Source organism: Leptidea sinapis, chromosome 17, assembly GCF_905404315.1.
Source record: "Leptidea sinapis chromosome 17, ilLepSina1.1, whole genome shotgun sequence".
Lineage (NCBI taxonomy): Eukaryota > Metazoa > Arthropoda > Insecta > Lepidoptera > Pieridae > Leptidea > Leptidea sinapis.
This window is the reverse complement of record NC_066281.1, coordinates 14,088,428-14,102,297: the sequence shown is the minus strand read 5'-3', so window position 1 is coordinate 14,102,297 and position 13,870 is coordinate 14,088,428. Positions and strand designations below refer to the sequence as shown.

The following is a 13,870-nucleotide window of genomic DNA, read 5'->3' as shown; positions in this document are numbered from 1 at the left end:
AAAAACAGACGTATCGAACTTGGGTTGCGGTGCTGGGCACAAAGGATCCGAACGGCATAGTTCTTAAGAAGAAATACAACCGTGCCTCCAGATTTTTTAAGCGGCAAATCGCCCGTGCAATGTCAAAACACGTCGGCGAGCAGCTTTCCAGTTACCCGACCGGAACACGCAAGTTCTGGTCGTTGTCGAAAGCTGCTCTTGGTAACTTCAGCCAGCCGTCCATGCCGCCGTTGCACATGAGGAATGACACCCTGGCCCATACGGCAAAAGAGAAAGCCGATCTCTTGTGCTCTCTTTTCGCCTCCAACTCTACTCTTGACGACATCGGAAAAACACCACCGCTGAAGTGCAGTTCACACAGAAAACCGTTAGGTGAGCTCTGTTTTTGTTGAAAGTCAGGAAGTCGAGCGGGCCGGATGGCATTACTCCAATCGTGCTTAGAACGTGTGCCCCTGAGTTGACGCCACTCGGCACTCTTATTCCAAAGGCGTAGTCCCTGACTCATGGAAGTTAAGCTCCCTGCTCTCCAAAATCATGGAGAGCATAATTAGCCGTCAGCTCTTGGTAGAGGGTCACCAGTTGATCAGCGACCGACAATACGGCTTTCGCCATGGTCGGTCGGCAGGTTCGATTGGTCGGCAGGTGATCTTCTGGTATACATAACACATAGATGGGCTGCGGCTATTGAAAGCAAGGGGGAAGGCCTGGCAGTTAGCCTAGATATAGCGAAGGCCTTTGATCGTGTATGGCACAAGGCGCTCCTCTCAAAACTTCCATCATTTGGGCTTCCCGAGAGCTTGTGCTTGTCGGCGGACATTGTTCCAACCCGAAGCCCGTGAATGCTGGAGTGCCCCAAGGCTGTGTGCTATCTCCTACGCTGTTTCTTCTGCATATCAATGATATGTTGGACACCTCCAACATTCATTTCTATGCGGACGACAGCACTGGTGATGCCGTATACACGGGCCATGCAGGTCTCTCTCGGGAAATCGTCGACCAGTGCCGGGAGAACTTCTGTTTTCTATCGAGCTATCTCTAGAGAAAGTGAATTGAGTTTGGGGAAGGTGAATTAAGAAGAATGGGGTAAATTGAACCTTGTCCAATTTAACCCCCAGAAGACTCAAGTTTGCGCGTTTACCACTAAAAACACCCCATCGTATCACCACCCTTCGGCATCATTTCCCTTAAAGCCTCGCCTAGTATCGGAATACTGGGTCTCGAAATCTCGAGCGATTGCCAATTTCGTGGCCATCTGGAGGGCAAAGCCAAATTGGCTTCAAAGATACTGGGCGTCATTAATAGAGCACGGCGATACTTCAAGCCGGCCCACATTCTAGAGCTGTACAAAGCGCAGGTCTGGCCACACATGGAGTATTGCTGTCATCTCTGATCTGGCGCACCCCAATATCAGCTCGATCCATTTGACCGCGTGCAACGCAGAGCAGCTCGAATTGTCAGGGACCCAGTGCTCTGTGAACGGCTGGATCACTTGGCGTTGCGTAGATACGTCGCTTCATTGTGTGTCTTCTACTGCATTTATCACGGGGAGTGTTCCAAAGAGCTGTTTAACCAGATTCCTGCCTCCGGATTCGACCTTCGCACGACACGCCACAAGTAAGGATATCATACCCACCATCTGGATGTGTGGCGGTCCTCCACAGTGCGGTTTTCAAGGAGCTTTCTTCCACGTACTACAAAGCTGTGGAATGAACTTCCTTGTGCGGTGTTTCCGGGACGATACGACATGGGTACCTTCAAAAAAGCGCGTACACCTTCCTGAAAGGCCGGCAACGCTCCCGTGATTCCTCTGGTGTTGCAAGAGATTGTGGGTGGCAGTGATCACTTAACAACAGGTGACCCGTACGTTCGTTTGTCCTTCTATTCCATAAAAAAAGCGGTCACGTGCTGCGAATGTCTCTTGATCATATCCCTCTGCTCTCGTACAGTCTGTATACATGTATGCGTATGCAGGTACGCCGCGTGCGACCAGCGGACGGAGCGCGTGTACCGTGGAGCGTGTGGCCAGCGGCACTACCGTCACCACCACTACCACCGTGCGCAACGACCACGACCAGCAGCGCTCCTTCCTCGACAGCTCCACCAAGGTCACCGGGGTGCAGGACATTCTCACCAGGATGAAAAATGCAGACATAGGTTTGTTTTAATTATAGCAAACTAGCTGACCCGGCAAACGTTGTTTTGCCATATAAAGTATAATTCACGCGATAGTTTTATAAATAATAAATAGCCTATGTGTTATTCTGGTGTGAAAGCTATATTATTGTAAAGTTTCATCAAAATCCAATCAGTAGTTTTTGCGTTAAAGAAGTTCAAACATACATCCAGACATACAAACTTTCACATTTATAATACTAATAGGATATGGATTTAATTAGCGGTCGGAATTAGAATCTAATATTTTTTTTTATTTTAACCCAACCATTTTTAACCAAAGTCACCGACATAGCCCAAATGATTGCGAAACTGAAGTGGGAGTGGGCAGGGCACATAGCTCGGCGGACAGATGGCTGTTAGGGCAGTAAGGTCCTCGAATGGCGACCACGTACCGGAAGGCGTAGTGTTGGTTGGCCCCCCACAAGATGGACCGATGATCTGGTCAAGATCGCCGGAGTAGGATGGATGAGGGCTGCGCAGGAGTGATCGTCATGGCGATAAAGGCATAAAAGGCATAAAAGGCATTTATTTTCTCAAAATTGATTCCTTTAGAATTCTTTTTGATGTCATTTCTTATACTACCGCTTCGGAAACAAATGGCGCTCTGAGAGAGAAGAAGCGGCGCAAGAAACTCTCCCAGCATTCCTTTTTTTTGCGCTCTTTTCAATAAAAATATACAATATTGTACAGTCGCTATAAAATAATCACAATCTAGTCCCAGGCTGTCCGATCATTTAGATATTCAGCAGTGGATATGTGGATATTTGGGGGAGGCCTTTGTCCAGCAGTGGACGTCGTCCGGCTGAAATGATGATGAACAATTTTTATTATGAAGAATACGCTTCGCTGAAATTTTCAATTTGAAATTTATTTTTATTCAGCATTTGTTTTCACGTTGTGTCGGTACCACCGGCACCTGTTTTCTTGTTATTTCTAATGTTATTTCAAATGTCTTGGCCATCATAGATATAGGATAGAACTGAGTATAATTTTATGTCTTACTCTTTAACTTATTGTTACTATTATTTACGACCGATATAGCCGAATGGCTGGTGACCCTGACTACTAAGCTAGAAATCCCGGGTTCGAATCCCGGTAGGTGCAATCATTTATATAATGAACATGCATGTTTGTTTCCGAGTCATGGATGTTGATATGTATTTATGTATGTTTAAGTAAGTATATTGTATTAAATATATCGTTGTCTTCTACCTATAGAACAGGCTATGCCTCGTTTGGTGCAGGATAATTTGTGGAAGAGTATGTCAATATTATTATTATAATAGCACAGAGCTAAAAGACCTGAATATTTTTTTTTCGTTTGGTTTTCCGCTTGCCATCCATTTAAATCTGACCCGGCCACCAGTGATATGAGACTAATAAAGTTGTCATGTGCTCTGTCATGGCAGTGATCGAAGAGGGAGACACGAGCGAAGACAGTGAAGCGCGCGCCCTCCTCAACAAGTTCCTGGGCGCTACCGTGCTGATGGCCGGCATGCAGAGCTACGTCACCGAGAAGCCGTCGGGCAAGATCTCCGTCAAACAGGTGGGTACAGTCATATCTTTAAGGATAGCAAAGGGAAACTCCACTGATAGTTGTTTCACCAACACACCCTGGATGAGAGATATGCCATCACCAGTACGAGTACTGGCAGCCACAAGTGTATAGTATTACTGTCTCCTGTCGTGATGTCACGCGGCCGCGGCGAACTGTGGCAGACAATGTTGGCTGACTCCCAAACACATGCGTCGCTTCTACTGGTACTCACTATTGTGTCTCTCAGTATCAATCATCAAGCTATTTAATTTCATATTCATATGATTTACGGACCAAATTACTTCGGCATAAAATCTAACCTTCAGTTGGTAGTAAAGTGTTTAGCTATGTAGTCGTTTTTTGTGTGTGATAAATAAGTTTAATCTCGTCGGGCTTTGAGATACAAAAACTTCAGTTTAATGTGACGTCCAAACCTAGTTCGTGATAATTTGACAATCAATTAGTACTTTGAACTTTTAAAATAATAATAAACATTTCTGGTAAAAATGTCAAATGAAATCAGTTTAGTTTTCGGACAATACCTACCATAAAACTACAGCTTACTTGAGCGGGGCGCCGCGACGTACGTAACGTGCAACGTGAAGTGAACACAACAGGAAGTCCGCAGCCAATAGCTGTAGGTACAGGATTGCGATCGCTCCCACCTGTATAATGTAATCCAAATCTAAACTGGAGGTTATTGGAGAAACAACATATACAGCATATATGACGGAATCGTTTAGTAACTCTAGAACCTCACCATAGCACGGTGGACCGCAGCGAGTGATGGTTCCGAGTGCTGGCGTGTCTCCAAAAGATCAGCCGACGCCGCTGGTGACGAGCGGCAACCTTCCGAAAACAACGTCCATGCCAACTTCGTAATATTTGCATCCCAAATATGGTGAAACACTAAAAGGCGTGCAATTTTCTTTATGTAGAGACATTACACAAAATGAGTGACAAAGATTGCTGGCGTGTCCACACTGTTGTCTGGTCGTCTGAGAATTTGTTGGCCGTGACTACTTCTAAAGAGTACGGCGATATATCTCGATTTTTTTTTATGAAAATATGGGACTGCAATTGATACGCCCTGCCCATTACAATGCAGTGCCGTTCAGGATTATTGAAAAACCCAAAAATTCTGAGCGGCACTACAACTGCGCTCGTCACCTTGAGACATAAGTTGTCAAGTCTCATTTGCCCAGTAATTTCACTAGTTCCTCAGACTTCCTCACCCTTCAGACCGAAACACAGTAATGCTTCACGGCAGAAATAGGCGTCGTTGTGGTATCCATAATGTAACCGGCATCCGGTGTAAGGAGCCTCCCACTGGTGTGCGATGAGAAGTACGGAATATACTGAGGCTAGTTACATAGAGGCTGTTCCAAGTAGCTGTTTGACCTGATTCCTGACGACGAATTCCAAATTCTTATGACACGCCAGAATCTTGGAAATTATTCTCATCATCTGAATGTGTGTGTATCATTCATGATATGCAACTATCAACTAATTTTCTACAATTAGCAACCAAACTGTGGGATCAGCCTCTCTGCGCGGTGCTTTCAGGACGATACGATATTGGTACCATTCTAAATGGCCGGCTCCTGTGATTCCTCTAGTGTTGCGGTGTGCGAGCGGCGGTGATCCCTTAACATCAAGTGTTTATGTTTGTCCTCTGTTTGGGACAAATTATATTTGTTAGGATAGCGTAAATGGGGACAATGTTAATCACTACTGTTAAGTCCAGTAAAATCAAGGTATAATTTACACAGAAAACAGCAACCTTCATTTTTTATTCTTAGTTTATTCTACGGGCTATGCCTAGTTTTGGGCAAGATAATTTGTGTAAGAGTGTAGTAGTAAGAGAATATTATTTTAATTATTTTATAGATTAAAAGAATACATAGTTAAAAAAAATCAATTTAAAGATTAAACCCCTTTTACCCCCAAAACCACTTTTTCCGAAATATATTTAACCAAAAATGTATCAAAAAGATTTCAAATAAAATTATTGTAAATCTCAAAATTGTGTATAAAATTGTTTCTTAATCACTTTTGACGTATTTGCAAGAGAAATAAAGATATTTGCAATAAACCATTCAAATTGAGAGCTCAGCGGCATGAAATTTCTAAAAATAAAAAAACAACTGAAATATGTAATATTCAACTTTTTTTAATTGCATCTAAAAATGTAATTTAAGTAATTTCCTTAAAATTTTTGAGTTTATATTACTGAGTTCATTAAATGAAAGGTAAATTGCGGTTTACGATTTATGACGTATTAAACAAAAACCACTTACTAGATTTCGTTCAAACCAATTTTTCATGGTAATATTTTTTTTAGTTTTATCGTTCTCTTATTTTAGTAGCTACAGGGGGTTGACACACATTTTATCTCTTTGGAAGTGTCTCTCGCGCAAACGATTCAGTTTAGAAAAAAAATGATATTAGAGACTACAATATCATTTTTGAAGACATCTCCATAGATAATTAGATACGTACGTATGTATTAAGGTTTGATGAAAAAAAAAAATTTGAGTTTCAGTTCTAAGTATGGGGAACCCCCAAAATTTATTGTGTTTTTTTTCTATTTTTGTGTGAAAATGTTAAAACTTGCCAAGTTTCATATCTTTCATATTTCATACACGGACAGACAGACAGACAGACATGACGAATCTATAAGGGTATTGTCTTTTGCCATTTGGCCACGGAACCCTAAAAACGGTATCAGTTGTATGTTGAATTCGGTGCATCGGCTGCTACCTCGCAGTAGCCCCTGTCAACACAATATCAACTGTATACACCCCAGTACAACAGTTATGATCGTAGGAGTGCTCGGCACTACGTCGTGCCGCTGAGGTATTTTAATTGAATACCTCATCGCCTTCAATCAATGTACGTTAATGTATTTGTGATTAGTAAAAAACTATTCAATGGCTTTGTTTGCGAACACTCACCAAAGCTGCGACATTCACGCATGGGCCGTCCGAAGCTCTAGCGTGCTGCGTCATAAGATGGCCGCGTGCCAGATCCAAGTGTGTGTGTGTAATACACACATGTGGGTGTGTGCCCACGTACGGGAGAGCTCCGATATTTGCTCAGTCATGGTCATTAGATAATTATTTGTTTCCGATCAGTTTTCACTTCTCAGTAAAACAGCTCCTTCACTTTTAACTTATACTTAACCAATATGTTAGAAACGTTTTATGCTAATCATTATTTACTTAATAATTGTCTTCAGGATGAGGTAATAATCAAATACTATTTCTCTCTCTCTAGTCGTTCCCTCATGACTGAGGATCGTGGTCATCAACAAGTGGTCCACACTTGGAGTGAACTATTTGTTTCCATCGGCTTCTGTCCATCTCGGCCCTGACGACGGACCTAAACCTGGTCGGTCTGGTAGGAGATCGACCTCGGGCTCGCTTGCCATTTGTGTTCCCAACTACGATCATTTTCTCCAGGCTCTCATAATGTGTGCAAAAACGAAATAATTCGTTGGTTACATATCGTGGATAGACGGGTTTTTATATTGAGCTATGAGAGGATCGATACATTTGTTCGCTTGGCCGTCCAAGGAATCCTCAACATACGCCTCCAGCACCACATCTCCAAGTCATCAATATTATTTACGTTCATATTTATATTTGGTATAAGTGATCTGGTCGTGCCGTGATGGTGACCATCTCGTAGTAAACTATGCGCCTGATCGGTTCAGTGTTCGCTGAATTCGTTGCCGTTTTAGTCCACGTGCGGGAAGCACGAACATTGCCGGCAAAAATAACACCCGCCGGCCATCGGTACCGCGTACTATACGCAGTACGCACGCGTTGCAATTTGAACCGTACACGAGAAACATAGAGACGAAGCATTGCCGTGCATCATCCGTGTCTACCAAATGAACGTTCAACACGCGCCAGTTATTCTCGACTCTATTTCATTGGATATAGAAGTGCTTTTGCGTCGCTTTTCCAGTTACTTTCCTCGGACTATATTTGGTTTTATGACGTCACTCAGCAGCGCGAGCGCAGTCCATCAGTAACGGCCGTGCGCGGTGGTAGCCCTAGACATTTTAGACAAATAAATTAGTTTGATTATAAGTTACAAAGTAGGTATTTCTTTATTTATAAATTGTGCGCGTCTACCAGTAGACAGGAATCAAGAAAACGGATGCTCCTTAGATAGCTGCCTCGCTATTGGTGAGTTATATTCTATATTTAAAATACACAGCAAGATACTATATTATATTCCAGATGACAAACAAATATAATACGAATAAACTATGTTTTTATTAAAAAAAATCATAATGAAAAATGAATATACAAAATATATTAAGTATGTATAATATTCTTTATTATAGTTATTATTATATTATCAATTCTTATATTCATACGGAAAAATAAATAAAATAAAATGCAAAATTTTATTCCGTGCATTGGAAGATGTTCTACGTTTTATGTAATATTACAAAGAACCTTTACTGTGTCATAAAAGAAACGAGATGGCAGGTCTAAATATATCCATTAGTAATGTTATCAATATACGCGCCAGAATACGAGCCGTGTGGCGTGTACTGCGTAGTGCGGCAATATAAGACAGTGCACTGTCTCCATTAACTAGGAGGCTCCCAACACCCTGCCATCATACTTTTTTTTTAAATGAAAATAAGGGACCAGGCGAGCAAGACGTTCAGCTGATGGTAATTGATATGGCCTACCCATCACATAGATACATTGCAATGCAGTGCCGCTCAGGATTCTTGAAAAACCCAAAAATACTGAAAAGTCACCTTGAGACATAAAATGTTAAGTCTCATTTACTCAGTAAGTTCACTAGCTACGGCGCCCTTCAGACCGAAACGCAGTAATGTTTACACATTACTGGTTCACGGCAGGAATAGGCGCCGTTGTGGTACCCATAATCTAGCCGGCTTCCTGTGCAAAGGAACCTCCCACTGGTGGTAGCTAGGAGGCTCCCAACACCCTGCCATCATACGGGCTACTTTTGATCATTATTTAAGCTTCATAAACCTGCAGCAAGCTTCTATAATTGGGAGAGCATTTCAAGCACACAATGGCTGCGGCTCGGCTGGACATCAGAGACTAAATTACAAGAACTCGAACTATATACCGCATGAACCCAAACCTCGTGGAGGCTGGAGTTCCCCAAGTTGTATGTGTTATGTAGTGCTAGGTACGTGTGGCCATATGGGTCTCTCTCGGGTATCGTCGACTACTGCCGAAATAAACTTGTGTCTTCTATGGAGTCCATTCTTAAAAAATGTTTAATTTCACCCCCAAAAGACTCACGTTTGAGCGTTACGTTTGTGCGCCTAGTATCGGACTACTGGTTCTGGAAATCTCCAATTCCGCGATCATCTGCAAGGCGAAGCTAATCCGTCTTGAAGATACTGGGATTCATAAATAGAGCAAGGCAATATTTCAAGCTGACCAACACTTTATCGCTTTACGAAGCGCATTGCTATCATCTCCGGTCTGGCAACCCGAGCTGCTCGAATTGTCTAGGATCCAATGCTCTATGAACGGCTATATCACTCGGAGATGTCGCCTCATTGTGTGTCTTCTACCGCATTCATCCTGATTCCTGCCGCCAAAGTCCACCTTCGCACGACACGCCACAAACTAGAATTGATGACATGGACCTTCAAAAAAGCGAGTACACCGTTTTAAAAGGCCGGTAACGCTTCTGTGAGTTATCTGGTATGGCAAGAAAATGTGAGCGGCGGTGATCACTTAACATCAGGTGACCACATCAACACTGCATCAAATTCCAACTGTCATGTCCAGTGGGAGGCTCCTTTTCTCAGTATGCCGGCTGTCTGCCGTGAAGCAGTAATGTGTAAACATTATTGTTTTTCGTTCAGAAGGGCGCCGTAGCTTGTGATATTTCTGGGCAAATGAGACTTAACATTATGTCTCAAGGTGACGAGCCCAATTGTATTGCTGCTCAGTTATTGGGTTTTTAAAGAATCTTGAGCGGCACTGCATTTTAATGGGCAGGGCGTATCAATTACCATCAGCTGAACGTCCTACTCGTCTCGCCTCTAATTGTCATAAAAATTCACATTTCACAGCACATAGATACGAATAAATTGTGAAAAATGGTGGAAACGGATGATACAGTAGCCACGACACCGATATGAAGCATATCTGTGTCATTATGCATAAAGTGTGTTGTGTGCATGTGCCGCGCTCTACTGGTGTCTCACATACACTGCATGTGGTTCACTCAGGTGGTCACTCATGCGAACGCGCACATATTGCTGTTGAGTTTTCATAATCGCTTATATTTTATAAGCTATTATACAGCTCACAGAATACCTTTATTTATTTACGGTGTGCGTGGATGATGCAGCTACTGTACTCAATAACTTTTGTATTAATTTACATTTACTTTTTTGACTTACTCGTGTAAGGCATTGACTATTTGACATTTGAGTATGTGTGTTGCATCACTTAACATATTATATTGTAATTGAAATGATTTGTAAAACGATATAAATGTACATCTTGATTTAAGAGAATGGTAGTGAGTTTCTTGCTACTTCTTCTCATTAGCTCAACTCTTTACGAAGTAGCAGTAGATTCAAATTTTTTTTGACATTCATAAGTGTCATTTCCGTGACCTACACGAATAAAGTGATTTTGATATGATTTAATTTGAGACGAGACATGACATGCCATATTTAACATGGATTCCGTCATCCCTCGTGGTTGTGGTGAACAACTAAAGGCCAGGAACAGACTTGTCGGTGACTATTGTGTCACCATCATAATTTATTACTTTCAAAAACGAATAATTTCCCGTCATAGTTATCTTTCTCTTGTCGATAAAGAAGTCTAAAAACGAAATTTATGAACGATGCGGGACTCGAACCTGCGACTTCTCGCGTTCATTGAAAACTACTATAATAAATAGTACCGGTCACGGACTAGTAAAAAAATAAGGACTCCTTATCCCCTTACATAACAGTGTAGCACCAAAACAAGCCGATTGACGTGTAAATACATAGCCCCACGCACACACTTACACTAGTACAGGCCGATAGGCGGCCAGTATGAGAATTGTCATCGTCTGTGACAGATCAGTTTGCGTCTCAATAAAATATTTTAATTATGCCGTCGTGCGTTGTGAAAAAGTGTAAAAACGATACTTTATAAGTATTTGTGGCCATATATGATTATTTAAGGGAGAAAAAATTGTGTAACTAGTCCCCCGTAACCGAACACACACTAGCATAACGTTGCTTTACTTGCTAATTTCACGGCGCGGAGTCCTTCTTTTTTACTCGTCCGTGACTACCGGTACGGTAAAAACAAAATGAAAGTGCACCGCTGTGCTATGCTTCAGTGGTTTTTCTAAGTAACGTCCAACACCATAAAACTACCGACTTACATATAAATTAAAAAAAAAAACGCCGCCTTTTCTTACTGTAGTCACCGGCTTACCTTAAGTCTACCTTCATACTATTAATAGCTCTATAATATGTTGAATGAATTTAAAAATACTAGTTAACTACTGTTACATAGGCTATAATGTCAATATAAAGTTAATAATTTGAAAAGTTCTAGACTGATTGAGAATACATTTATAATTCCTTGTTATTATTTAAAAAAACCAATACAATAGAACTTTAAAAAATTCTCACTTTTAATACTGTACGTAATAAACACACGTACATTTCCTTATTTTTAATTTATATCACGATACATTTGTATCTGGTCCCAGAAAAAAATAAATTAAAATAGAGCAAGAGCCCGTCCACCTCAGACCTACGTCATTTTATTAAAGTTTTTCAGCTTCCCTGACTATTCCCGCGATGGTATCCGAACGTCTCAATATATGTATGAGTATGAGTGTGTGTGTGTATGGATTTACGTAAACCCCTTCTAAATTATTTTATAAAATAGGGTTTTATTTAACTTTTACCAGACTTTTGAGGTAGAAGAGCTGAAAATAACACAAATTATATTTGAACTCAAAATCGTCGGAAGTACCTACAATTTGAAGTGTAGTAGTTAGGTATGGAATTAGCGCGAAATTACAGGGATGGCCGGTTTCCGGTAACCGTTGCCCTATTTTTTTAAAAGAATTTATTAAAATATTTATTTTTAGTTTCTTACTAAAAAAAAGGAATAAATATTATGGAAATGATGACGCAACTTTGTCCGCCTTGTATTCTAAATAATTTCGTAGTCAAAGTTAAATCTCATTTCTTTTTTGTTTTGGGCTAAAGTGACCATTGACTGTCAGAATTACGAGTATAGTCAAGCCTTAATAAAGGAGTCACAAGAAAACTTGTGTGGGAGTGAACGCACTCGCGGTCTGTGGTCTATATCCAGTTCTGACAAGTAACTAACTATTCATTAAACCTTTATGATTCACCTACCGCCACAAGAGAAGAAGTGGTGGGAAGTCACAGCCTTGTTATTTTGACAATTAAGTAAATCAAAATATAAATAAATTACTTTGTAGTTGATCCGTGATCATTAACGCCGGAGGACGTGTAAAATTTTGTTTTTTAAATTATATGTGTATTAATAATTAAGAAGTGAGCGTTACCACTTTAAAAACATAACAAATCATTAACTCATAAGTGTGCTTTTTGTAATTGTCATAGATTATAGAGTGGCTCCGCACCGGTGCCAATGCAATATGAACTTTTGGTTCCAGTTTCTTAACTTACTTTTTTTTATTTATTTGGAGAAAAAACAACAATTATCTAACATAACTAGATACATAATATAAGTGGCATAAAATATTTTATGCTAAACCAATTATTGTTCCTTAGAAATTTCTCACTAAGATTTATAATATTTATTGCGACAAGAACAGTTTAATTAACCAACGATTACTGGAAAAGATATTAAGTTATTAAAATCAACTTATTTTACAGAATATATAAGCTTCATTGTAGATAATGTACTTTGTTTGAGGCTCTTTCAAGCCTAAACCACTAATCGTATGGACATGAAACTACCACCATTCGATGCGAAATTTATCCAAGATGGTTTATGGCTACTTATTTTTTTATTGTATAATTTATTTCCTTTTCAAATTCGGGCGGGAACGACTAGTTTGTTATATTTTTAAATTGTGCTAATTTCATTACCTTCAAATCTTAATCAATATCAACTTGAATTATAATGTGATCGATGACAGGTGGCGCCAGTGCCAAATTTAGTAGTTGAATTACGCTGGTGGGAGGAGAGCAGAGGGGGGGGACGCGCGTGTTTAGCGGACGTTCACACGCCACTATATATAGATCGATGGATCGGCGTGCTGTTGCTCCAATTATTAGTTCAAAACAGGCGCGTGGCAGTGGGTCGATCGCCGCTTGATCAGTCAACCCATAATGGATGCTCAGCGACCGTTACATAACATATAATTGATAAAGATCATAATACGCAACAGGAGGTCTATTACCAAATCGAAAGCCGAAGTTTCGGTCCGAAACGAAAGAACGACGCACTTCGAATTAAATCCTATTACCAAAGTACTTCGGATCCGATAGTGCGGATGGATTTCGTTTCGAAACTATGGTTACATAACATTAATAGTGAAGTTGTAGTTACGATCATACTCGTAATAATGTTAAACAACTAAAAAGTAAATTTGGTTAAAAGTAAAAGTAATTGAATTTGGGAATAAGGTAAACGAAAGACAAAATGTGTTATCGCAAACTTCGTATCGATCTTCGGATCCGAAACACTTTCGTAATAGGAAAATGTACGATCCGCAAATCGAAACTTCGTATTTATTTTGGTAATAGGGCTCCTGATCAATAAGTTAGTGTAACATGCGTGCATACAACACGATCATATATCTCTCATCGGTAAGGCAGCCTTCGTAAGAAACGTTTTTGTTAGTTTGCAAATCCGACTACCACCAGAAATTCTTTTATTTTTCCGGGTTAATATTTTTTTTAAGATGTTAAAGGACGAGATGAGCAGGACGTTCAGCTGATGGTAATTGATACCCCCAACTCATTATTCTTAAAACACCCAATAACACCGAACGGCACTACAATTGCGCTCGTCACCTTGACACATAGGATGTTAAGTCTCATTTGCCCAGTAATTTCACTAGCTACGGCGCCCTTCAGACCGTAACCCAGTAATGTTTACACATTACTGC

General features: G+C 40.6%; 1 protein-coding gene across 7 annotated transcripts in view; it reads left to right on the top strand.

The window, feature by feature from the left end:
• LOC126968879 (smoothelin-like protein 1) overlaps positions 1-13,870 on the top strand; it is a 106,432-nt gene that overhangs the window by 75,981 nt on the left and 16,581 nt on the right. For 6 of the 7 annotated variants that reach the window (XM_050814005.1, XM_050814003.1, XM_050814004.1 and 3 more), the window contains 2 exons: positions 1,972-2,154; positions 3,585-3,721. In XM_050814005.1, coding sequence (XP_050669962.1) covers positions 1,972-2,154; positions 3,585-3,721 — 320 coding nt within the window. Of the gene's footprint in view, positions 1-1,971; positions 2,155-3,584; positions 3,722-7,726; positions 7,912-13,870 lie in introns of those variants that run through there. The other variant, XM_050814007.1, reaches the window with a different exon arrangement.